The sequence below is a fragment of the Bos mutus genome, chromosome 11, assembly GCF_027580195.1.
Source record: "Bos mutus isolate GX-2022 chromosome 11, NWIPB_WYAK_1.1, whole genome shotgun sequence".
NCBI classification, from domain to species: Eukaryota; Metazoa; Chordata; class Mammalia; order Artiodactyla; family Bovidae; genus Bos; species Bos mutus.
The window spans coordinates 101,560,618-101,588,339 of NC_091627.1; the positions used below are offsets into that span (position 1 = coordinate 101,560,618).

General features: G+C 41.4%; 1 protein-coding gene across 6 annotated transcripts in view; it reads left to right on the plus strand.

Moving 5' to 3' along the window:
- AFF3 (ALF transcription elongation factor 3) overlaps nucleotides 1-27,722 on the plus strand; it is a 587,368-nt gene that overhangs the window by 362,478 nt on the left and 197,168 nt on the right. For all 6 annotated transcript variants that reach the window (XM_070379962.1, XM_070379956.1, XM_070379957.1 and 3 more), the window contains 2 exons: nucleotides 3,883-3,963; nucleotides 17,558-17,594. In XM_070379962.1, coding sequence (XP_070236063.1) covers nucleotides 3,883-3,963; nucleotides 17,558-17,594 — 118 coding nt within the window. The remainder of the gene's footprint in view (nucleotides 1-3,882; nucleotides 3,964-17,557; nucleotides 17,595-27,722) is intronic.

The window sequence follows — 27,722 nt, forward strand, 5'->3', positions numbered from 1 at the left end:
GAAACTCAGCTTGGTACTAATCAGCGTCAGATCTGCTTTTGATTGAATGATTAAACATTAGGGAACCATGCTCATATATGTGTATATACACACATACATATAGAGTTAGGGATTATATATATACACATATTATATGTATAAAATCTCATTTAATCCTCATGATTAAGCCATGAGATAGTTAACATCTCTATTCCCTCTGTTTCAAATATACCACAAGCTGAGATCTGATTGCTTCCAAAGCTGATGGTTTGAAATGACTACAACTGGCTGAAGATGTGACTTACCTAAGCTTACTGAACTAGTAAGTGACAGAAGAGGAAATAAAAACAGTCTGTTTGCACTTAACTTTCACATGAAACCCTAATGGAGAACTTTAATATAATGAATCAGTCTTAGAAAGTCATTGCACATTAATTAAAAACAAGTATATTTAAATGTTTGGGGAAATTCTAATAAACTGTTTTGGACTTCCCTTTTGGCTCAGATGGTAAAGAATCTGCCTGCAATGCAGGAGACCTGGGTTCAATCCCTGGGTTGGAAAGATACCCTGGAGAAGGGAATGGCAGCCCAGTCCAGTATTCTTGCCTGGAGAGTCCCATGGACAGAGGAGCCTAGCAGGCTACAGTCCATGGGGTGGCAAAGAGCTGGATGGACTTACTGTCTTTACTATTCCTTCGTAAATTTAGTGGTACTCATTAGATGGAAAAATCCCATGGAAATATTTAGCTATAATTAATGTTAGCAAGTAATTTTTCATTGACACATAGGTGCTCATTTCAATTCAACAAGGTAATTTTGAGCAAGGTGCTTTATTTAATCTACACAAAGATGAGTAGACAGTATCCCTATTGAAAGAAATGTTCAGTCCTTTAGGGTTCTGTTCTTGAAAGACATTAGGTTTCCTAAGCATGGTTTTTATTCTACATTGGGAGAAGGGTATCAGAAGAGGGGAAATGGTTGAATGCAGACTGAGGTGTTTACTCACAAAACTACAACACGAAAAGGAACGAACAGTTACTATGAAAAAGAGAGAGGGGAAAAGTGCTTTGGAGGAGGATGAGAAGGGCGCTGTCTTATCATATTGGAATAGAAGGGGAGTCAGCAAAGGCCTCAAGACAGAAGTGATGTTTAAGACGAGCCTTCATGAATGGCTAGAAATCCAAAAAGCATGTGGCACCAGGGCATTCACACACGAAGAGAATGCTGTAAGTCAAAGCAGAGACAGCAGTTCATCCTATCTGTAGCGTGCATGGTTTAACAAAAAGGCACAGGGCTGAAAATCGGAATCTTTTTGTAGAAGGTTTGAACACTAGGATGGTGTCTCAGTAAATGCAGTAGAGTGAAAACCAAATACTGGATTTGTACCAAGGGGATAGATGCGCACTTCAGCAGTGGCATTTTTGAACTTGGGCAAAGCAATGAATCTTTTTGAACTTTGACTTCCTCACCTGTAACATGGAGATGCTAATAATTACATGAAGGGTTGAGTGTAAACTTGAATGGAACCAGAACTCTGAAAAGCGTAAAGCACAGCCAGTGGCACCATCAACACCTTTATTACTGTGTGTATGTGTTCAGTCTCTTACTTGTGTTCAACTCTGCAACTCTACAGACTGCAGCCCGCCAGCTTCCTCTGTCCATGGGATTCCCTAGGTCAGAATACTGGAATGGGGTGCCATTTCCTCCTCCAGGGGATCCTCCCAATCCAGGGGTTGAACCTGAGTCACTTGTGTCTCCTGCATTGGCAGGTGGGTTCTTTACCCAAGGTTCCACCTGGGAAGCCCTTATGGCTGTGTACGTGATGCTATATGAAGATTGTGGAGACGGGGGAGCTTTTCCTTTGGGTCTTCACTTTAGGAAAAATAATTCAGCAGAGATGTGTGGGAAGGATTAATAATAAAAGTAGAAAGAGAACCATCAGAAAGCATTAACATCCTTCAGGTTAAAAATAATGAAGGTGTGATTAGAATGGTAGTTCAGGTAAGTGGGAAGGTAGAGATGTTGCAAGGATATGTTGCAAGAATACTAATTAAGAAATGCACTGAGCTGACTCTGTCCTTGGACACAAATTCAGCAGTGTTGCTTTGCAGCCTCTTTAAAAGAGATAAAATGGTTTGATACATGATAGAACAGGTGGTGCTTGGGGAGCAGAGGAGAGACGGTAATAAGGGGACATTGGGTCTTCCTTTGCTTTTCATTCAGGAGACCTTGGTAACAGCAGGATAGAGAAGGGACACCTTAAGTGCATGAGGTTGGTCCCCCTCCATGGCACATGTGTCACGGTGGGTGAGAGGTGACATAGACTCAGTAAGCCCTTCCAGGGTGGACTTCCAGAAAATGTGTTCACCTAAGCAGAGAATTTCTTGCTTTTCTCAAAATCAGTTCAGTTCAGTCTCTCAGTTGTATCTGACTCTGCGACTCCATGGACTGCAGCACACCAGGCTTCTCTGTTCATCACCAACTCCTGGAGCTTACTCATACTCATATCTATCGAGTCAGTGATGCCATCCAACCATCTCATCCTCTGTCATCCCCTTCTCCTCCCACCTTCAATCTTTCCCAGCATCAGGGTCTTTTTCAATGAGTCAGTTCTTCCCATCAGGTGTCCACAGCATCGGAGTTTCCACTTCAGCATCAGTCCTTCCAGTAAAATATTCAGGACCGATTTCCTTTAGGATGTACTGGTTGGATCTCCTTGCAGTCCAAGGGACTCTCAAGAGTGTTCTCCAACACCACAGCTCAAAAGCATCAATTCTTCGGCACTCAGCTTTCTTTATGGTCCAACTCTCACATCCGTACATGACTACTGGAAAAACCATAGCTTTCACTAGATGGACCTTTGTTGGCAAAGTAATATCTCTGCTTTTTAATATGCTGTCTAGGTTGGTCATAGCTTTTCTTCCAATGAGCAAGTGTCTTTTAATTTCATGGCTGCAGTCACCGTCTGAAGTGATTTTGGAGCCCAAACAAAGTCTCTCAGTATTTCCATTGTTTCCCCATCTATTTGCCATGGAGTGATGGGACTGGCTGCCATGATCTTAGTTTTCTGAATGTTGAGTTTATTTCTCAAAATAAATCACCTCTTGCCTCAGTGCTTGTCACTTAAGTGGAAGGAATCAAGAAATAGGGTTCAGAACTGATTTGTAAATTCCAAGTCAGTTTCTTGGTAATCAGAAATGGATTCAATTTAATTCTACAATCATTTAGTGAATGCGAATATTTTCCAGGAGATGGAACTGGAGAAAAATACCAGATATAAATGAAACAAACATTGTCCCCCTGCCACCTTGCACTCTCTCTCTCTCACAGTTTAGTGAGAGTGTATGTCAAAAAGCAGATGAAGTATTATTACATGTTGAGCTAAAGTTGTGTTCTTTATTTGTTTTTTCACTTCTCCATGAATGACATTTCTATGAAGACCAAAATGATGTTTGGGACTTACTGGAAACTTACACTGCTCCTAATAAAATAAATAGCCCCTCTGAATAATGATCCCTGTGTTTTGTGCATTCCTTCAGAAACACCCTGTGAACTTCGTTGGAAGCAGCCCCCTTTGTATGGTATTTTCCATGGAACTTTTACCACTGGGTCTTCCCTTTACTTAGGAGCTTAAATGAAATGAAAATAGGATAAACTAGTAGATCTTTCTAAGGTAGAAACATTGATGGAGATAGCCATGGAACCAGGAATTGGTAGATGAGGAAAAGAAGTCATAAAAGTGGGTTTCAGATCTTTTTTTAAAAAGTTCCTTTCATTTATTATTTATCTCTGTTCATTCCTTATCTCTTCCACGCCTTACTAAGACCGGCTTGTGAAACTGTTTTATGTGCTACTTCAAATGCTCTCTGTTTGACAGCATTGTTTTTTTCTCCCTCCCTTTAGGAGATGACCTGGCCTCCACCACTTGCTGCTATTCAACCACCTGGCAAAGTGGAACCAAGCAAATTTCCATTTCCAAATAAGGTGAGATCCTGCATCACTCAGGATGAGCATACTTTCCTCACACAGGATTTCCAGTGGACAAGGGTTTTCCCTTATTGTCTCTCCCTGTGTAAATATTCCTGGCAGGGGCACATGGATCTGATTTTCAACAATTTGCAAGTGTAGGTCTGTTCATCCAAGGGATAATGTCAAGCTTACAGTCCTATTATACTTACCTCCACTTTCCTACTTCCTATAAAACATGATGAATATTGTAATTATTATTTTATCTAGAAACATTTGTGAAGTTGAAATGCATCTTATAATCATATTATGCACTCAGTGTGATTGTATGCCTTGTTTTTCTTTCTGAAAAGCTGTTATTAAATGAATGATGTATCTTAAAATCAGTGTCTTAGAATTAAGGACATGAAGTATATAATTTCTTAGTTATCTTTTATAAAGCTGAAAATATTTTCTAGGACTTAATAAAAAAGATTTTCTGAGAACTAACAGACACAAAATATCTGTCACAAAATCTATTTCAATCATACATGAGTGTAGTAAATTTTGTTTTTTTAATCATACAACCAACACATAATTATATACTCATTATAAAGATGTAATTATACAAATAGAAGAAGCAAAATACGAAGTTTATCACACTCTTATCCAGATTTTATTTCCCTACCGAGATTACCATCAAGAGTTTGGTGTACACCATTTCAGTTCTTTTTCTCGTGCGTTATATACGCATTTGTGCATATGCGGTTTTTTTTTAAAGTCCTAAATGGTATAGTACTAAAAGTACTTTTTCTAAGAATTGATTTTTTTCCAGATACACACAATGCACAAATGTCATCGCTAAATGTTAAATCACAACTTTCTAAAGTAAATTATCGAAATAATTATTCATTACAATTATCACAATGGTAAACTCTGTCCTAAAAGTTGATTTTTGTTTCTCTTAATAAGGTATATTTAGAAGTCTTTCCAAGTGAATACATAGAGATTTTTTTTATTTTTCTTGACAGTAGCAGTAAGTGGGCAGTATTTCAAGCAAACATTTTTATAACTATTTTTTAGCATTATGCCTTCACAGTGACTTGTCAGTTTCCTAATTCATCAAGGTTTGTTGCGTCTCCAATCTTCTGCTTGTTAAGATGTGCTGATCGTGTTGCTGGGGTGTATTTTCTGTTGGGTCTCCGGTCCAGGCTGGACCCAGAGTCTCTGACTGTCACTCTTTATACTTACCTTTGGTCCTTCATCTTCCCTCCTCTCTCCTGGTTCTCTCTCCTGGCGCTCTTGTCTTGGTCTCTTATTTTAAATACCCTGTATGCTCAGCTGGCTAACATCTAAATCTGTGTCTCTATCCCCTTCTCCGTCCCCCAAGCTCCATACTTGTGTTTCTGTTTTCTTATTCAACATCCCCACTTGGGGATCTAACAAACATCTCAAGCCTGACGTATCAAAAACGGACCCTTTAATCTTCCCACTAACCTTCTATCCTGTGTTTTGCAATAAGTGGTTTCCTCATTTTTGAAGTTGGCACAGGCCAAAGTCTTGGAGCCATCTCTATTTCTTTTCTAAAGTACCTATAAAAGCTATGGTTTTCCCAGTAGTCATGTACAGATGTGGGAGTTGGACCATAAAGAAGGCTGAGTGCTAAAGAATTGATGCTTTCAAATTGTGGTGTTGGAAAAGACTTGAGAGTCCCTTGGACTGCAAGGAGATCAAACCAGTTAATCCTAAAGGAAATCAACCCTGAATATTCATTGGAAGGACTGATGCTGAAACTGAAACTGCAGTACTTTGGCCACCTGATGCAAAGAACTGACTCATTGGAAAAGACCCTGATGCTGGGAAAGATTGAAGGCGGGAGGAGAAGGGGACGACAGAGGGTGAGATGGTTGGATGGCATCACTGAATCGATGGACATGAGTTTGAGCAAACTCAGGGAGATAGTGAAGGACAGACGAGCCTGGCGTACTGCAGTCCGTGGGGTCACAGAGAGTACAACACGACTTAGCGACGGAACAACAACAGCAATAATGAAGTACACATACCAGGTGGCTTAAAATAGAAAAAGGGTATTTTTCTCACAGTTCTGGAGGCTAGAAGTCTGAAATCAAAGTGTCAGCAGGTTCCTGCTCCCGCTGAAGGCTTGAGGGAGGAATCCTTCCTTACCTCTTCCAGCTTCCGGTGACTGCTGACGGCAGGTCACATCCCTTGGCTTGTAGGTACATCACTCTGGTGTCTGCCTCTACACTTATGGGGCCATCTCCCCAAGTCTCCCTCCTCTTCCAAGGATGGCAGTCACTAGATTTAGGGCCCACCCTCAGCAACCATCTGAAGTTGAGTTTACCTGCAGAGACTCTATATCCACATAAGGTCAAATTCACAGGTTGTGAGCAGACACGAGCTTCTAGGGGACACTCTTCAACACCATCCTTGATTCTTTTCTCTCCCTCATGACATGCATCCAACCCATCATTAAATCCTATCTACCCTACCTTCAACATATGTCTAGAATCTATATGTTTCTCAGATGGTGATTGCAGCCATGATATTAAAAGATGTTCACTCCTTGGAGGGAAAGTTATGACCAACCTAGATAGCATATTCAAAAGCAGAGACATTACTTTGCCAACAAAGGTCCGTCTAGTCAAGGCTATGGTTTTTCCAGTAGTCATGTATCGCTGTGAGAGTTGGACTGTGAAGAAAGCTGAGTGCCAAAGAATTGATGCTTTTGAAGTGTGGTGTTGGAGAAGACTCTTGAGAGTCCCTTGGACTGCAAGGAGATCCAACCAGTCCATTCAGAAGGAGATCAGTCCTGGGTGTTCTTTGGAAGGACTGATGCTAAAGCTGAAACTCCAGTACTTTGGCCACCTCATGCGAAGAGTTGACTCATTGGAAAAGACTCTGATGCTGAGAGGGATTGGAGGCAGGAGGAGAAGGGGACGACAGAGGATGAGATGGCTGGATGGCATCACCGACTCAATGGACGTGAGTCTGAGTGAACTCCGGGAGTTGGTGATGGACAGGGAGGCCTGGCGTGCTGCGATTCATGGGGTCTCAAAGAGCCGGACATGACTGAGCGACTGAACTGAACTGAACTGAAATGTTTCTCCCCACCATTGCATCATAGAGGGCACAGAACTTGAAGTTTAAATAGGAAAAAAATCCTGTCTTCTCTAGGATTACTATAGAATTTGTGGGGAGCTATTTCAGCTCTAGATCTTTCGGTTTTTCTCAAGAAAGAATAGGTGACTTTACAAAGTGTGGGAACATTGGACTTGCCTGGTGGTCCAGTGGTTAAGAATCCACCTGCCAACACAGGGAACACACATCCCAGGTCGGGAAAGATGCCACATGCTGCAGAGCGGCTAAGCCCGTGGGCCAAAGCTCCCTTGCCCATGTGCTACAACTGCAGGAGCCCGCACGCCCTAGAGTCCATGCTCCGCAGCAAGAGAAGCCACGGCAGTAAGCCTGCTCACCGCAACTGGAGAGGAGCCCCTATTGCTGCAACTAGAGAAAGGCCACGCGCAGCGATAGAGACCCAGCTCAGCCCCCAAAATTAAATAAATAAGTAACGTGTAGGAACGTTGCATGATTTTAATAATGCCTTTCTTTCAAACATTTCACATAAGTGTTGGTGATTTATCTTGTTCCAATGAAATAAGACTGCATTAGTGTCATTTCTACTATAACAAATCACCATAAACTTAGTGACTTAAGACAACGCAAATTTATTATCTTACAACACTGGGAGTCAGAGTCTGAAATCAGTGTCACAGAGCTGAAATCCAGGTGTTGGCAGAGCTTTATTTCTTCCGAATGTTTTAAGGGAGAATTTGCTGTCTTGTCTTTCACGGCTCCAAGAGGCTGCCCCTGTTACTTAGCTCATGGCTCTCGTCATTCTGACTTCTAACCTCCTTGTCACATCTTCCCTGACTCTCCTGCCACCTCCCTTCCCTTTGTGAAGATGCTGGGCCCTCCTGGATAGTAGGATGATCTCCCGTCTCAAAATAGTTAATCACTTCTGCAAAGTCCCTTTTGCCATGAGAAGTAGCATATTCACAGGGCCTGGGAATTAAGATGCAAACGTCTTTGGAGGAGCCCTTGTCCTGCTTACTGCAAAGACCTCACTAATTCTCTTTTAACCTGTATCTCCACTAATTAGTATTCTGACAGCTGGAGGCTTGCAGTTCATTAATTAGATTATTAATGTTTGGGATTATCACGATCGCTAGTGTGTAGGAGCTAGAATTGTTTATGGAACTTGCAGGGCAAAATCTCCAAAATGACTAATAAATAATGAAATTAAGTCCTTATTGAGATTAAAGGAGCAATTTGACCTCAAAGGAAAGTCGATTTAAATGTGCTTTCTGAGTTACCAGTAGCACTAAATTAATTAGCTACATACTTCCGAGAATTTCCCCAATTTGTCTGGATATTGAAGGACATAACATATAATAAAGTCAATTGATACTGAACTTGGATGTTTTTTCTATTCTCTGAAGATTTAACTTCGAGTCACAATTCCCTAGACAAACACTACCAGACGTGTCTGCCTTATTCTTCAAATCTCAAAAGTAATTGAATTTGGTAAAGAATGCATGCCATTAGCAGGTATTTCAAAGCTTTGTCCTTTTCCCTTGATTTCCAGAGCAGTCTCATAAGTTTTGAAACACAAATAGGGAACTAAAATTGTAGAACTTGTTTCATCCCCAGAAGGCATCTGTGCAAATCTAATGGCATTTCGCAAACATTTCACAGGGCAATGAATGCCGAAACTGATGGGATCAGATCTGGTTTGAAACTGTTTTTGCTGATCAGTTTCTAAAGCACTAGGCAGAAGAGTTCTAGCATGATTAGAGAAATGAGAGCCCTATTGCCTTTCTCTCTATACAGTACAAGGAGAATGAAAGCCAGCAAGCGTGAAGGAAAGCACTTTGAAGCTGAAAAGTTTATGATCTATGTCTCTCTTTGGGTTCCTGGCATGCTTTAGAAATGACCACAAAATGTTTGGGCTAAAATTTCACTTTTACTTCATTGCCTCAAAGTAAACATTTAAATTGATTTTAATTTGCATTATTTTAGTGGCTCTGAGCTTCATAGGAAAGAAAGTGATTGGTGGGGAAGAAGGAAAGCCAAACCACAGCAAGTGTTCTTTTTCCTATAGTAACTAGCTTTATGTGGGGGTCTGAAAAGCAAAGAAGCTGTGTTTCCATTTCTTGTCTTTTATAATTCCTATGATGGGTTGACAGACAAGCGAGAGGACGTATGAGTACAGCAGGCTTCAGATGGTTCCAAAGAGCCAATTTTTAAAAAATTGGAGTATAATCGCTTCTCAATGTTGTGTTGGTTTCTGCTGTTATTCCCACTACTGAGCATGTACTCTGAGAAAACCATAATTCAAAATGAACCCCGCTGTTCATTGCAGCACTATTGACAACAGCCAGAACACAGAAACAACCTTAATGGCTAACAAAAGATGGACGGATAAAGAAGCTGTGGTACATATATACAATGGAATACATATTTAGCCATAAAAGAATGAAATTGAATCATTTGTAGAGATGTGGATGGGCTTAGAGACCATCATACAGAGTAAAGTAAGTCAGAAAAGAAAAAAAAAATGAGTATAATATGAAACCTAGAAAAATGGTACAGAGACACCTATTTTCAGGGCAGGAATAGAGACAAAAACCACTTTCCAGTAGTGGCTTCACCGGGTAAGGACTCCCTCCCATCAGCAACAGCTTAAGAGTCACTGTATTTTATTGGTCTAAGGTGCATATTTTTTTCACATTTTAAGATCCTAGTTTCAGGATCTGTTTTACATTGATGGCGTTTTACAATTAATTGGCAGCAATTGTCTTCAATAGTAATGCATGAGGTAATGCAGCCTTGGTAATGCCAACAGTTTGGCATCTGGTCCCATCACTTCATGGGAAATAGATGGGGAAACAGTGAAAACAGTGTCAGACTTTATTTTGGGGGCTCCAAAATCACTGCAGATGGTGACTGCAGCCAGGAAATTAAAAGACGCTTACTCCTTGGAAGGAAAGTTATGACCAACCTAGATAGCATATTCAAAAGCAGAGACATTACTTTGCCAACAAAAGTCCATCTAGTCAAGGCTATGGTTTTTCCTGTGGTCATGTATGGACGTGAGAGTTGGACTGTGAAGAAAGCTGAGCACCGAAGAATTGATGCTTTTGAAGTGTGGTGTTGGAGAAGACTCTTGAGAGTCCCTTGGACTGCAAGGAGATCCAACCAGTCCATTCTAAAGGAGATCAGTCCTGGGTGTTCATTGGAAGGACTGATGCTGAGGCTGAAACTCCAATACTTTGGCCACCTCATGCGAAGAATTGACTCATTGGAAAAGACCCTGATGCTGAGAGGGATTGGGGGCAGGAGGAAAAGGGGATGACAGAGAATGAGATGGCTGGATGGCATCACCGACTCGATGGACGTGAGTTTGAGTGAACTCCGGGAGTTGGTGATGGACAGGGAGGCCTGGCGTGCTGCGATTCATGGGGTCGCAAAGTCAGCCACGACTGAAGAACTGAACTGAACTACCTTTGATGAAATATAGTATTTATTATAAGGCTTCCTCGGATGGTTTTCTTAGCCACTAGTATGCTCAGTTATTTCTGTCTTCAGCAAAATGGTTTGTACAAACTTTACTTCCCAACTCATTACCGCCTTTAAAGAAGTTCTGGGATTTCTGTGTGCCCAACAATAGTTTAGGTGTTGGGAATTCGGGATTTAAAGTTAGAAAAGCCTAAGTTTCCAGCTGTAGATATTCTAAGTCACCAGAGGTGGTTCTCCCGTCTGTGCACGTGGCCGTCAGGGTGAGACATGCGTCATGAATGTCGGAAACTAAGAGCACTAGAGTAACCTCAGAAATGGCCTGCTGTAGGAACACAGGCAACTTTTCCTTACACTTTCCTATTGTCCTGAGTTTTCTTTAATGTCACTTTCATTGCTGTTCCGTCGCTCAGTCGTGTCCAACTCTTTGTGACCCCAATACTGCAGCACACCAGGTCCTTCACCATCTCCTGGAAGTTGCTCAAACTCATGTCCATTGAGTTGGTGATGCCATCCCATCATCTCATCCTCTGTCACCCCCTTCTCCTCCTCTCAGTCTTTTACAATGAATCAGCTCTTTGCATCAGGTGGACAAAGTATTGGAGCTTCAGCTTCAGTCCTTCCAATGAATATGCAGGGTTGATTCCCTTTAGGAAACTGCTGTTGTTTAAATAGCAAGTGCTATTTAATAAGATGGAGCCATCCTTGGGTCAAGACAATAGTAACCTTCTTTTATTATATATTTATTATCTAATTGAATACCTTAAATATGTACAGTTTATGTTATATCATTTATACCTTGATAAAGGTTTATTTTTAAAACAGGAGTCATAGTCAAAAAGACAATGCTTATAATGGAAGTTTGACACTGTGCAGTGACAACATAAAGCAAATAAGTCCTTCTGAGATGCAGGAGTATTTCAAAGAACCGATACCCTTGAGCTTCTCTGTTCTGAGCCTTGAGGGGAGAATGAAGTTTCCAGGCAGAAAAGCAAAGATGGCGGGACACGCACCCAAGGATGAGGACAGGCTCTAAAGGCTCAGAGTGCTCCCGCACAGCAGTCATGACATGCCTCTCCGCCCTGGGTTGTCAGAACTTGTGTACACATCGTTTCCTCTGCTGACTCCCTGGGCTCCCAGGCGGGGAAGGCAGGGGCTTTGTACACTCACTTCTGTAACCCCTGAGGACCCGACGGGGAGCCTTGCAGGTCTGGTGGAATGCTCCCAGAGGAGGCTGAAATGACAGTGCTCAGACGGGGCCAGCTACTCTCCAGGCAGCTACCCAGGGATGGTGTTCACATACAGAGAAAAAGCCTTTGCGACAGAAGCTATAGCTATAAGAGCATCTGAGCGTCTGACTTGGGCAGCAGGAGACACGAAAATGGAAAGGACTTCAGTGTCTGGAGCTTGTTTCCCTCTGAGCCCAGCCAGGCTCTGGCTCAGTGAGGGATAAGGGATCTGCATAGTCTGTGCCCTCCTTCCCTGCCTCCGCCCGCCAGTCTTGCAGCCGGCTGGACAGGGCAGTACTGCTTCAAAAGGCAGCAACCATGGGCCCTGTCGTTGGCAGCAGAGAACTAATGAGAATGCATCCAGGGCCCTGCGACCTAAACTTGGGAGGAGCGTCATTACACCTTCCACCAGCAGACGAGCGATGCACGCTCCAGATCAGTAAGAAGGATACTGGGGCGTCATCTGTACCCAGAGTGGTCCAGTCTAGGCACACGGGCTCCGTTGGTGGTCAGTGCACCATCCAGAGGATGTCAGCTAGAGACGTGGATGACACATTAGGGGCAGTCTTTATTATGTCTCTCCAAAGTCTCTTTCCCTCCAGAGAGCAGACTTCAATGGTGATTTTTTTTTAAACTAATGACTTTAACCATTTTCTGCTTCTTTTCACTCTCCCATCCAAAACAGAAATTATCATCATTAATGACACAGATGTGTTCATTAAATTTTGAAATGTACTGCTTATGAAATGCATGGTCTTGCAGTGTGTAATTATCATCCAGGTTCTCTGGAAGCTCATTTTCAGGTCTCAAAGAGCCCGTGGTCAGTAGTCATCATCTGGGTTTCAGGATGTCTGCAGTGCATCAAGTTGTCAAATGATCTGTGTCCCAATAACAACAGCAAACAATGTCACAAAAACTTGTACTATCTTTTGTGTTTTTTTCCCCCAAGAATGGTCATAATGTTGAAAACTATCTCAGTTACCATTCTTCTTCATCTGACAGTAAATGAGTCTTCACCACTCTGGTACAAGACATCTCCAAAATACCAAAATCTGCAGATGGCTCAAGGGACTCAACTACATGAGACTCAAAGTATTTTTCACGTAGAAGAGCTCACTCTAATTCATGTTCAGATGTAAACTCTACATTAGTTAGAAGGAATGAGAAATATCCCAGTCCCTTTGGGGAAGTTAACTATGGACGTCCTCTTTGTAATAGCAACCATTCAAATTGGCCTAAATCATTTCTGAGGATTACATTTTAGCCCATCATCTCAGGAACCGTATTTTATCTTTAATACACTGTTTCCAAAAGCTGAAGCTTGGGTTGAGAGTTGAGCTTGTTATTTTTCTTCAGATAAATAGCTCATTTCTACCACATTAACATTAAAGGCATCTGTGTATGACTTAGTCTGCTTAGTAGAGTAGAAATCCAAATTTCTTACCCAACCCCTACCCACCAATCTGAGTAAAATTAAAATAATAAAGAATAAATAAAATAGTCACTGCTTTTTAAAATAATAAGAAAGCCATAAAATAGAAGTTGACTTCATTTCACTGGATTTTTGTCCCACACACTAAAATTGTAAATGAGTTTCACTGGACTTTATGGGTTTTTTTACATTCCTACCATCTCAATGCATTGTTTTATAACTCTCTTTTATAATTCATATTAAATAGGAATTTTGCAAGGAAGGTACTCAGTCTCTCAGTCGTGTCCAACTCTGCTACCCCGTGAACTGTAGCCCACCAGGCTCCTCTGTCCAAGGGATTTCCCAAGCAAGAATACTGGAGTGGGTTGCCATTTCCTCCCCCAGGGAATCTTCCCAACCCAGGGATTGAACCCGAGTTTCCTGCATTGGCAAGCAGATTCTTTACCACTGAGCCACCTGGGAAGCCCTTTGCAAGGAAAGAGGATGTGAATTCCCAAAACAGAATTTAGCATTTCACTTTAGCAGAAATAAAATCAGGTTCAATCACTATTTACTTGATCAGTAACTGAATTCAAATACTGCATAGTGCTGGCTTTCGGCCACTCCAGATATGTGGAAAGCTATAATAATCTCCTGTCCACCGGCGTGAGCGTGACAGCGATTGTTCAGTGGAACGTCCCTGATGGGGTGGTTGCCAGCCTCGTCTACAGAACGGGGTGGTGAGAGTGAAGGGTTAGATTGAAAGTCAGTACTACAATAGGTCCCAAATATAAGAACTAGAACCATAAACTTCACAGAAGAAACAGAGATTAATATTTCCAACCTTGGATTCAACAGGGGAGTCTCAGATATGACCCCAAAAGCATGGGTAACAAAAGAAAAAATAGATAAATTGGACTTCATCAAAATTAAAACTTTTTGTGTGTTGAAGGACATTATCAACAGAGTGAAAAGACAACTGACGGAATAAGAAGAAATATGTGCATCAGATCAGATCAGTTCAGTCGCTCAGTCGTGTCCGACTCTTTGCGACCCCATGAATCCCAGCACGCCAGGCCTCCCTGTCCATCACCAACTCCCGGAGTTTACTCAGACTCACGTCCATCGAGTCAGTGATGCCATCCAGCCATCTCATCCTCTGTCGTCCCCTTCTCCTCCTGCCCCCAATCCCTCCCAGCATCAGGGTCTTTTCCAATGAATCAACTCTTCGCATGAGGTGGCCAAAGTACTGGAGTTTCAGCTTTAGCATCATTCCTTCCAAAGAAATCCCAGGGCTGATCTCCTTCAGAATGGACTGGTTGGATCTCCTTGCAGTCCAAGGGACTCTCAAGAGTCTTCTCCAACACCACAGTTCAAAAGCATCAATTCTTCGGCGCTCAGTCTTCTTCACAGTCCAACTCTCACATCCATACATGACCACTGGAAAAACCATAGCCTTGACTAGACGAACCTTTGTTGGCAAAGTAATGTCTCTGCTTTTGAATATGCTATTTAGGTTGGTCATAACTTTCCTTCCAAGGAGTAAGTGTCTTAGTTTCCTGGCTGCAGTCACCATCTGCAGTGATTTTGGAACCCCCAAAAATAAAGTCTGAAACTGTTTTCACTGTTTCCCCATCTATTTCCCATGAAGTGGTGGGACCGGATGCCATGATCTTCGTTTTCTGAATGTTGAGCTTTAAGCCCACTTTTTCACTCTCCACTTTCAGCATATCACTTACCTAATAAAAGTCTGGTATCCAGAATGTACGAAATACTCTTTTAGCTCAACAACCAAAAGGCAAACAACCCAATTGAAAAACGGACAATGTAATATAAAAAAGAATATGTGTGCATGTGTGTGTGTGTGTGTAATTGAATCATTTTGCTGTGCACCAGAAACTAATACAATATTATAAATCAACTATACTTCAATGAAAAAAATAAAGATAATTTTGATACTATTGAAAACAAGAAAATGGACAAAGTATCTGAATACACATTTCTCCAAAGAGGTATACAAATGGCCAAAAAACATATGAAAAGATGTTCAATATCATAGTCATTAGGGAAATGCAAGGCAAACCGCAATGAGAAACTACTACACACCCACTTAAATGCCTATAATAATCTTTTTTAATTAAAAGAAAATAGCAAGTTTTGGTGAGGATGTGGAGAAATTGAAACTCTCATACATTGCTGGTAGAAATTCAGAACATTTCAGCCACTGTGGAAAAGTCTGGTGGTTGCTCAGAAAGTTTAATGTAGAATTAGCATATGACCCTGGTCTGCCTCTTGAGAAATTTGTATGCAGGTCAGGAAGCAATAGTTCGAACTGGACATGGAACAACAGACTGGTTCCAAATAGGAAAAGGAATTCGTCAAGGCTGTATATTGTCACCCTGTTTATTTAACTTATATGCAGAGTACATCATGAGAAATGCTGGACTGGGAGAAACACAAGCTGGAATCAAGATTGCCGGGAGAAATATCGATAACCTCAGATATGCAGATGACACCACCCTTATGGCAGAAAGTGAAGAGGAACTAGAAAGCCTCTTGATGAAAGTGAAAGCGGAGAGTGAAAAAGTTGGCTTAAAGCTCAACATTCAGGAAACGAAGATCATGGCATCCGGTCCCATCACTTCATGGGAAATAGATGGGGAAACAGTGGAAACAGTTTCAGACTTTATTTTGGGGGGCTCCAAAATCACTGCAGATGGTGACTGCAGCCATGAAATTAAAAGACGCTTACTCCTTGGAAGGAAAGTTATGACCAACCTAGATAGCATATTCAAAAGCAGAGACAATACTTTGCCAACAAAGGTTCGTCTAGTCAAGGCTATGGTTCTTCCTGTGGTCATGTATGGATGTGAGAGTTGGACTGTGAAGAAGACTGAGTGCCAAAGAATTGATGCTTTTGAAGTATGGTGTTGGAGAAGACTCTTGAGAGTCCCTTGGACTGCAAGGAGATCCAACCAGTCCATTCTGAAGGAGATCAGCCCTGGGATTTCTTTGGAAGGAATGATGCTAAAGCTGAAACTCCAGTACTTTGGCCACCTCATGCGAAGAGTTGATTCATTGGAAAAGACCCTGATGCTGGGAGGGATTGGGGGCAGGAGGAGAAGGGGACAACAGAGGATGAGATGGCTGGATGGCATCACTGACTCGATGGACGTGAGTCTGAGTAAACTCCGGGAGTTGGTGATGGACAGGGAGGCCTGGCGTGCTGGGATTCATGGGGTCACAAAGAGTCGGACACGACTGAGCAACTGATCTGATCTGATCTGATCTGCAACTCTACTCCTAGATGTACACTCAAAGAATTGAAAAAGGGTTCAACAAGCACATGCACATATATATTCATAGCAACACTACTCACAATAGTCAAAAGGTGGGAGCAGCCCACATGTCCATTAACAGATGAATGGATAAACAAATCGGTGTGTGTGTGTGTGTGTATACATATATAATGGAGTATTATTCAGCCATAAAAAGGAACGAAACATTCACATATGCTATGATATGGGTGAACCTCTGAAACATTATGCTAAATGAAAGAAGCCAAACAAAAAAGGTGACATATTGTATCATTATAGTAATATGAAATACCCAGAATAGAAGTCATAAAGACAGGATGCAGACTGGTGGTCCCCAGGTACTGAGGAGAGGGCAGTGGGGAAAGTGGTGAGTGGTAAGGAACTTGACTTTGCAATGGTAGAAATGGTTTGCAATTAGAGGTGGTGGTTTAGTACATGGTGACTGTACGAAATGCCACTGAACTGTTCAGTTTAAAGTGGTTCATTTTATGTTATAGGAATTTTATGTTACAGGAATTTCACTTCAGTGAACAAAACAAGAAGTCCACAATACAACAAAGAAGTGATTGTGAGCTGTATACCAGAACTGCTTAAGGAACACATAAATGTTCTTGTTACGGTAGCTGGTAGAGATTATGATCAGTGATTAGGTTCTGAACGACCAATAATATATCTCATTTTGAAAATCAAATTAAAAAGGTTACTTTTCTAGACCTCTTATAGTTTGGGTATTTATGCTTGGATCTATGATTTAATTACAGTGATTTTAAGATTAATTCATATAAAGGTCAGGGTTATTTTTTTCCATTAGATATCCAGTAGTTCTGTTATTCCTCAAAAGCAGTGCTGTCCAACAGATATATAATATAAACACATATAATTTTTTATTTCGTAGTAGCCACATTGAAACTGTAAGCATAAAGATGTGAAAATAATTTTATCATGTAATTTTTGTAATCTCATATAAACTAAATAGTATTGTTTCAATACATAATCAATATTAAAATGCTAGTGAAATGAAGAACAAAGTCTAACGAAAAAAATAAGAAAATTAATTGATAATTCTTGTTTCATTTTAGGACTCTCAGCTTGCCTCCTCTGGACACAATAATCCAAGTAAGAAATGCTTCTTTCTGTAGCTTCATATGTGGGGGTGGGAGTGGGTGAAGAGCGGGGGTGCATGCAATATACAGTAGGTTTAAAAGAACTTCACTAAGACAAAATCAAATGGGGAATATGAAGGCCGTTTGTTAAAGCGCTGCCCACATGGATAAGGTACATCGTGACCTTGGATGTTCTATCTTTATTCAAGGGAAGTAGGGACAAAATAAGGACTTCCCTGGTGGCTCAGATGGTAAAGAAGCTGCCTGCAATACAAGAGACCCGGGTTTGATCCCTGGGTCAGGAAGATCCCTTGGAGAAGGGAATGGCAACCCACTCCAGTATTCTTGCCTGCAGAATTCCATGGATAGAGGAGCCTGGTGGGCTACAGCCCATGAGGTTGCAAAGAGTCTGACACGACTGAGCAACTAACACTTTTTTCTTGGGGCCAAAATATAAAGTGGTGAATTTCAAAGTAGCCCTAGGAGGAAGGAATACCATCCTTTCTAACAGTTGGCCTCTGGTGTGTATGAGGGGAAAATATTTTTAAAGGCATCTAATGGGCAGGAGGAAAAGGGGACTGCAGAGGATGAGATGGCTGGATGGCATCACCGACTCGATGGCATCACCGACTCGATGGACGTGAGTTTGAGTGAACTCCAGGAGTTGGTGATGGACCGGGAAGCCTGGCGTGCTGTGATTCATGGGGTCGCAAAGAGTTGGACACGACTGAGCGACTGAACTGAACTGAACTGAATGAGAAGGAAATGGCAACCCACTCCAGTATTCTTGCCTGGAGAATTCCATGGACAGAAGAGCCTGGGGGGCTACAGTCCATGGAGGGTCACAAAGAGTCGGACATGACTGAGTGACTACCACACACACACACAATGAGTTACCTAAATTAAAAGAAAATAGGTGGGCAAAGAACAATCAGAAGATCTCATGATAAATGTTCTTAGAATCCATGAAGAAACCATGCCCTCTTCTGGGGAGAAACAGACTAAAGTGTCCTAGAAGGAATTTCGTTGTTGAACCCCAGTGTCTAATAAAACACTGGGGCTTCATCATCAAACCGAGAATATCATTCCATGAAGTATTGTTTTAATTCTCTTCTTCAGCAGTGCTAATTGGTATTAATGTTTCCTTGAGCATTAAAAATGCATAAGCCACCCCATCCATGTCGTGTAATCACACCCACAGAGACTGGGCTTTGTTAGTCTCTTGACCATCCAGTTGGCTAAAGAGCATTGCTTGCAAATTTCAAGGCTATGTTTGAACGTGAAAATCACTCTGAGCCAGTAGATGTGTCTGGGGCTCACCCACTGAGCATCTGTGAGAGCAGAAAGATTATGGAGAAAAGACATCGAGACAAATACAGTAGAAAGCCCTAGACTTTTAGTGCACAGCTAGAGGAAGGTCAGGGGAGGGGGATGATGGCGTAATGGTGCATAGGCAGTCTCATTTATTACCCCACCCTCTGTTGGAATGTGCTGTGAGCACAAGCACCAGGGAAGAGGTGAAATTTCCAAGGGACTTGAAATCTATAGAAATTAATAAATGTAATAATAAGGAAAGGAATCAGGAGATGCATGGTTAAGTTCATGAGGTGTGCAGGCATGGGCATCATATGCCAAAGACGAGAGCATACAGGAGAATTGCTTTGCTTTCCTCACCATTTCTTTCCATTTCAACTTAAACAGTTCAGGGAAAAGGGAGGAGATAATAGATATAATAGAATAAATGTACTTCCTCTCAGCTTGGAGTCTTTGACATAAAGAAGAACAAAGGAAATAGCTGTTCAGTCCCTTCTGTGTTCAGTCTCTTCTTTATGTCTGCTCTTTCGTTTAATCCTAACAGTAGCTGTATGAAGTAGGCATTGCAGCCCCATTCTGCACAGGATGAAAATGAGATTCTGCAGTTAATACCTAAACCATGGTTACATGGCTTAAAAAAAGCTACAGGATTTGAATTCAGGGATCTCTGTCCCAAAGACAGTAGGCTTTCCCTCCCATAACCTTGACCCCAAAAAGGTTGCTCTCATCCCTTCTGTGTGAGATTAAATTCCTGTCCAAGATTCTTGTTTGCATCTGCCCTATTTTTTTTGGCACAGCATAACCATTGAGATTATGTAAGCACGCCTACCTTCTTTGGAATTGTGAGTGGCACCTGCATGATATGGCATAAACCACATTCTGGCAATTCATCATCTAAGTATTTTTGTCATTGACTTTCTCTTTTCTAGGGGTAAGGGTTTTTTTTCCCCCCAAATAAAGCTTCCCCCATTAAAAAAAAAGATAATATTATTATTTAAAAATCAGTGATGTGGTATGTTTGTGTATACAAGTGTGTGCATACACACACACCCAAAATGGAATGCTATGCAGCAAAAAAATAAAAAGAATTGTCGGGTGAGTGTATGCTTCTCGGTTCTTTGTCTCATCACAGCAAAGATTCAGAGTGACGAACATTAAAGCCCCCTCAGCGTGTCACAGCCCTCAGGTCTCGAATGGACCGTGTTATAGCTCTTAGACAAATCAGTGTTACAGCTCTATTTTATTTAGAAGATAGCAGGGAAATCCATCTTCAAAGCATGAGGGCACGTCAATCCAAAGACGTGAAGAGAAGAGCGCCCCAGCACGCGGGAGAGAGAGAGAGAGAGAGCTAGCTTTGGCTCCTTTTTTTATATGTTTTTTTTTTTTTCCCTGGGCCTGTCCTATGTAAATTGGGCCAGCCAGGAGTGTTGTTTGTTTTACCTGAGGTCCTCACTCCGGTCCTTGGACTCTCCTTTGTTCTAATTTCGCGGGCTTTTCTCCTCCTTAGCTTTTAGCCACCGCCATTCTGGACTCCTTTTCCCTGTTCTAACTACCTAACAGAATGAAATAATGCCATTTGCAGCACCATGGGTGAACCTGGAGATTATCATGCTAAGTGACGTAAGTCAGACAGAGGAGGAATATCATGGTATCACTTATGGCTAGAATATAAACTATGACACGAATGAGCCTATTTACAAAACAGAACCACAGTTACAGAGACAGAAAACAAACGTACGGTTACCAAAGGGGAAAGTGGGGGAAACAAATGAGGAGTTTGGGGTTAGCAGATACAGTCATGTATATAAAATAGACAGACAACAAGATCCTACCGGATAGCACAGGGAACTATATTCAAAATCCTGTAAGAAATCATAATGGAAAAAAATAAAAATCAGAGTGTCCTCTGTGGATTATAGCACACTGGAAACTTTACAGAGCGGGTCCTACCAGCATTTCCTGTGCTGTTTCTTGCCTTTGGTTTGAAATAATTACAGTTTGGGGAATCATGACTCCACTAAGTATGTAGAAAATAGGAAAACACTGAATTTCAGAGGAACAATTTGTATCTTGATGGACTGATCTTCCCCACTCTAGGTCAGTGCTTTTTTAGTTTTGAAATTAGAAAACGGTTATGTAGATACTAAGAGAAAAGAGTGTACAAATTAAACAGAAAATTATTTTTTAATCCAAATCTTTTAAAAAAGAGCTTCTTTAGCAAGCTTGCTGATTACCACTTAATTTCCTATTATAAAATGGCAGCTTATTAAGTATTGAGAAACTTAAACATTAAAATAAGTGATGCATGTTTATAGTTTCTTAAAGATGTGAGAATGTCCCGTTCATGTGTCAGACTGAGCAGAAGCACTTCTTTCCCTCCCTTCTGAATCTGCATTAAAATAACCAAAGGAGGCAGTGTGAAGGAAGGAAATACATAATAGCCCTGAAAACAGGAAAGGATTTCATTAACAAACCAGAAATTCAGCTGAGTTTCTGGAAAATGGAGAGTAGATGGGACTGTGCTGTTGGATAATCCTGGGCAGGGAAGCTCAGAGAAAAGAAAATAATGAAACAAACAGGAACAAGCCATAGTGGTGGGAATGTCCTTCAGAGCTCACTCCGGGAGAGACCCAGTTCCGTCTCAACCCCAGCAGAGAAGAGGTGTGGACTATGACAGTGATGGGAACATGGCTATTCTTCCACCCCTTACTCCTCCACTCCCATCTTGGCAGGTGTTCATACAGAGCTTTCAGTCTGGTTTTCCTCCCCCAGAAACCAAAGTACCAAAAAAAAAAAAAAAAAAAATAACATTTGCCAAGAAAATTAACAGTTACCTAGAAGTTCTAGTTGGGAGCTGGTACCTAAGAGAGAGGGACTTTCCCGGTAGCTTAGCTGGTAAAGAATCTGCCTGCAATGCAGGAGACCCTGGTTCAATTCCTGGGTCAGGAAGATCCCCTAGAGAAGGGATTCTTGAGCTTCCCTGGTGGCTCAGACAATAAAGAATCTGCCTGCTCAGACAGTAAAGAGTCCGCCTGCAATGCAGGAGACCTGGGTTCAATCCCTGGGTTAGGAAGATCCCCTGGAGGAGGGCATGGCAAGCCACCCCAGTATTCTTGCCTGGAGAATCCCATGGACAGAGTAGTCTGGCAGACTACAGTCCGTAGGGTCACAAAAAGTTGGTCACGACTGAGTGACTAAGCACAGGCACATACATGCATCTAAGAGAGAAGCAGAGTAGATTCTGAGATAATACCAAACCTTAAAAATAGACATCTCTGGTTCAGTTCAGTCGCTCAGTCGTGTCTGACTCTTTGGACCCCGTGGACTGCAGCACGCCAGGCTTCCCTGTCCATCACCAACTCCTGGAGCTTGCTCAAACTCATGTCCATCAGGTCACTGATGCCATCCAACCATCTGATCCTCTGTCATCCCCTTCTCCTGCCTTCAATCTTTCCCAGCATCAGGGTCTTTTCAAATGAGTCAGTTCTTCACATCAGGTGGCCAAAGTATTGGAGTTTCAGCTTCAGCATCAGTTCTTCCAGTGAATATTCGGGACTGATTTCCTTTAGGATTGACTGGTATGATCTCCTTGCAGTCCAAAGGACTCTCAAGAGTCTTCTCCAACATCTAAGGTTGGTGGAAGAAAAATCAGTTTTTCTCAAGAGGGAAATAAACCAAAATGCTCTACACTCAGAATAAACTACTTCCTATTTTTGCTGGGGGTTCAGAGGACAGTCAGGATTCCCAGCTTGTCTTGAGAGTTCTTCTCTCTTGAACTCTTAATTAACTTACTCTGTCCACTTAGAAAAAGCTGTAAATCAGCCCCTCCCTACAAGGGAAACATATGTTAGCAAGATGGATCAATATACTAATACAGAAAATCCACACCAGTACCTTTTTAACCAGTTTGAATTCACATTCAAAAAGGTGAATACATAACCTTGAGCAACAAAGAAAAACACTGACCCAGAGGAAATCTACTTAATTCAAGAAACAGAAGAAACAAATTTCAAATGTGACTGCAGTCTTTAGAAGCAATTGAAATTATTTGCATCAAATAAAAAGAACAGATTGGTATGAAAAAGAAGCAGTTATAGAACAAATGAGCGCTTGAGAATCAAAGATAAAGTTGACAAAAATTTAATAGAAATGATGGATAATAGCTGAAGTCTAGAATATAAGGTTGAAAACATTTTTTTTCTGAATATAAAGCAAAAGAGATGAAAAATATGAAAGGAAATTAAGGCACATAAAGATTAGTCATTACAGAAAGATCAAATCTGGCTATGTAGAATATACCACAAAAAGAAAACAAAGAAAATAAAGAAGAACAAATAATAAGAGAATGAGAATCCCTAGGGAAATGAGCACTTATTATCAAAAATATTTACGTACAATAAAACAAGAGACCTTGAACAAAAGCAAAGAAAAACAACACACAGCCAAGAATTAAAGAGACCTCCAAGGACTTCAGATGCTGGAATTACCAAGCTCAGAACATAAAATAAGAATGTTTATGTTAATTTTCAAAAATGAGAAAATTGAAAATATGGTATTTAAAAGTATACTAATCAGAACCTCTACAGAAATTAAAATTTCTTTGGTTAGGTTTAACTGTAGTTTAGATATAGGTGAAGAAAAAGTAATGAAGCAGGAAATTGAACTTAAGAAATTACCTAGAATGCAACTGAGAAAGGAAGTTTAAAAACCTGGGATATACAGCAAGAAGGTCTAAAATATATTTAACTAGAATTCCAGAAAAAGATAAGGAAGGAGAGGGAATGTTAAAGGAGATGATGGCTGAAATTTTTCCACAATTGAAAGGCTCTACCTTGCAGATTCAAGAAATCCAATGAATATTAAGCAGGATAAAGAAAAATAAGTCCACACTAGACACATAATAGTTAAACTGCAAACCACATACATAAAGAAAAATTCTTAAAATACCGTTTAATAAGGAAGCAACAGTTAAACTTCCAGTTGACTTTTGACAGCAGCTGTGGGAACCAGGAGACAATGAAATTATAACTTCGTTTTTCTATAGGTGGAAACTGACAAAGTTGATTCGCACATTTATTTGATATTACAAAGGACCAAAAATACATAGCTCATACTCTTGAAGAAGAGTGAGGCTGAAGGCTTGTGTTACCAATATTATGAATGAATGAATGAATATTTTAGCTGAGTAATAAGATGGTAAGGGACAGGGAGGCCTGGCGTGCTGCAGTCCATGGGGTTGCAAAGAGTAGGACGTGACTTGGCGACTGAACAACAAAACTAAGTAATGAAGATAATACTAGGCAAATTGAGTGGTGAAACGGTATAGAGGAAACAGACCCACAGATATATGAAAACTAGATTCATGTCAGAGCTAACAATATAGATCAATGGAGAAAGAATGGCTTCTTAATAGATAGTGCCAACATAACTGGTAATCTATAGGGAGAAAAAGGAAGTTAACTCCTACCTCACATCATATACAGAAACTATTCCAGGTATTTGTAAAAGACCTAAATGTGACAAGTAAAATTATACACTTTCAAAAGGGTATAGAGAACATCTTTCTGATGTATTTCTTAAGTAAAACACCAAAAGAAAGTGTCAAATATAGGAAAATAGCAGGTTTTTATTGATGCTTTTGAACTGTGGTGTTGGAGAAGACTCTTGAGAGTCCCTTGGACTGCAAGGAGATCCAACCAGTACATCTTAAAGGATGTCCCAAATATTCATTGGAAGGACTGGTGCTGAAGTTGAAACTCCAATATTTTGGCCACCTGATGTGAAGAACTGACTCACTGGAAAAGACCCTGATGCTGGGAAAGATTGAAGGCAGGAGGAGAAGGGGACAACAGAGGATGAGATGGTTGGATGGCATCACCAGCTCGATGGACATGAGTTTGAGTAAGCTCCAGGAGTTGGTAATGGACAGGGAAGCCTGGCATGCTGCAGTCCATGGGGTCGCAAAGAGTCAGACACGACTGAGCGACTGAGCTGAACTAAATAAGGGGATGCTGCACAGCAGTGAGGATGAATGAACCAAAGCTAGGTGCATCATGTTGGCTGAATCTAAAAACCATACTACTGAATGACAGAAGTAAGTTCCAGAAGAATGCATACAGTACGAGTCCATTGATGTGAAATTTAAAATCAGGAAAAACTGAAGACTATTTTGTTTACAAATAAATACAGGGCAGCCAAAACTATCAAGAAAATATGGAAGATTAACACAAGATTCCATTACTTGCTAACTGGAACTCAATAGGATGCAGGCCTAAGAGGATTCTGGGTTATTTATTTGTCAGTGTCCCATTTCTGGGCTTGCAAGGTGTTTTCACAATTAACCTAATTTGCTTTTTAAAAACCGTGTCTGTGTGTGTGTGTGTGTGTGTGTGTGTGTGTGTTCAGTCGCTTCAGTTGTGTCTGACTCTTTGCAACTCCATGGACTGTAGCCCACCAGGTTTCTCTGTCCATGGGATTTCCCAGGCAAGAGTACAGGAGTGGGTTGCCATGCCCTCCTCCAGGGGATCTTCCTGACCCAGGGATCTGTCTCTTGTGTCTTCTGCACTGGAAGGTTTGTTCTTTACCACTAGCACCACGCAGGAAGCCTATGTATATACACACACACACATTTTTACACACATTACATGCATGCTTTATTGAACTTCTTTTTAGGAAAAGCATAGCCTTTGTCTGAGACAGATTAATCTATGCCACAGTGAGATATAAGAATGAGAATCCATTTGACGTAAATGCTGGGAACCCTTGTCTTCATTCAAGTTTAGTGGCAGTCCCTCTACACAGGTCCAGTCTTTCTACTGTTTCTTAGAGATTATATTTATATTGTTACAATATTGTAAATTCCATTATTCATATATAATTTTTCTCATTGGCCTATAGGTACTTCCCAAAACTAAATTATTAATTAAATTAATATTAATGAGATGACTCAATAATTACTAAACAGAGTATAAATATTTTAAATCTCAGCTATGCAGGAAGAAAGATATAGCTGTGCAGAGTAGGATTGATAGAGGGAGGGGAGAGCAGGAGGGAAGCATAAATGGGGGGCTTCTTCACTTCACATAGTATAAAAGAAAAGGTACTGTCAGAAGTTGATTAATCAAAAAATAGAGGATTAAATTTATTTATAGTTAAAATACCCACTAGACATTAAAGACTTCCCTGGTGGCTCAGACGGTAAAGCATCTGTCTACAATGCGAGAGACCTGGGTTCAATCCCTGGGTTGGGAAGATCCCCTGGAGGAGGAAATGGCAATCCACTCCAGGACTATTGCCTGGAAAATACCATGGACAGAGGAGCCTGGTAGGCTACAGTCCATGGGGTCGCAAAGAGTCGGACACGACTGAGCAACTTCACTCAGACATTAAAAGGGCTTCCCTCATGGCTCAGATGGCAAAGCAATACAGGAGATGTGGGTTTGATCCCTGGGTTCAGAAGATCCCCTGGAGGAGGTCATGGCAATCCCCTCCAAGATTCATGCCTGGAGAATGCCCATGGACATAGGAGCCTGGCAAGCTACAGTCCATGGGGGTCACAAAAAGTCAGACACGACTGAGTGACTAAGCACAGCACAGACATTAAAAGTAGTTAAAGAACTGGCAACAGTGGTAAGAAGGGAGGTGGTCATAGTGTATTAAATATCTTCTCTCATTTTTCATATTAGAAATTATTATGTAGTCTCTGAAGTTGATTTATCTAAAAATAAGTATCATAATGGTTGTTACCATGAGCACAGATTACTTTTACTATAAAGAAATGTTGTAGTATAGCATCAGTTTCCTTCCAAGCAGAATGCAGCCCAGGTCTATTTTGATTTCCTTTTCACAGTACAACTTATGTAGAGTGCAGTGCTCCAGTCGTGCAGTCATTCAGTTAAATTAGACATTATCTAGAAGGCAATGGCACCCCACTCCGGTACTCTTGCCTGGAAAATCCCATGGACGGAGGAGCCTGGTAGGCTGCAGTCCATGGGGTCGCTAAGAGTCCGACACGACTGAGCGACTTCACTTTCACTTTTCACTTTCATGCACTGGAGAAGGAAATGGCAACCCACTCCAGTGTTCTTGCCTGGAGAATCCCAGGGACGGGGGAGCCTGGTGGGCTGCTGTCTATGGGGTCACACAGAGTCGGACACGACTGAAGTGACTTAGCATAACATAGCATCTTTCCAGACAGAGTACACACCATATAAGCCCTTGGTACATTTATTGGATTAAATATGTATCTGCTGCTGCTGCTGCTAAGTCGCTTCAGTCATGTCTGACTCTGTGCAACCCCATAGACGGCAGCCCACCAGGCTTCCTGTCCCTGGGATTCTCCAGGCAAGAACACTGGAGTGGGTTGCCATTTCCTTCTCCAACGCGTGAAAGTGAAGTCGTTCAGTCGTGTCCGACTCTAGCGACCCCGTGGACTGCAGCCTACCAGGCTCCTCCGTGCATGGGATTTTCTAGGCAAAAGTACTGGAGTGGGGTGCCATTGCCTTCTCCGAACATGTAGCTACTGTAACTTTTTAAGTGGCCTGTTGGAGCCTCGAAACTTTCCTACGTCAGATTCTGTATCCATCTCAGTGGAACGTGCTCATACACCATTTCCTCTTCCCCACTATCGCGTGGGATTCTGCAGTAACGAAAGGTCATCAGACAGCAGACATATACTGAGTGTGTAATATGTGCTTGGTCCTGTGGAAGGCTCGGAGCGTCAAGCTGAAAGAACACATATGAGATTAACATGGACACATTGCTATATTTAAAACGGATCACCAGCAAGAGCCTAGTGTATAGCACAGAGAGCTCTATACTCAACATT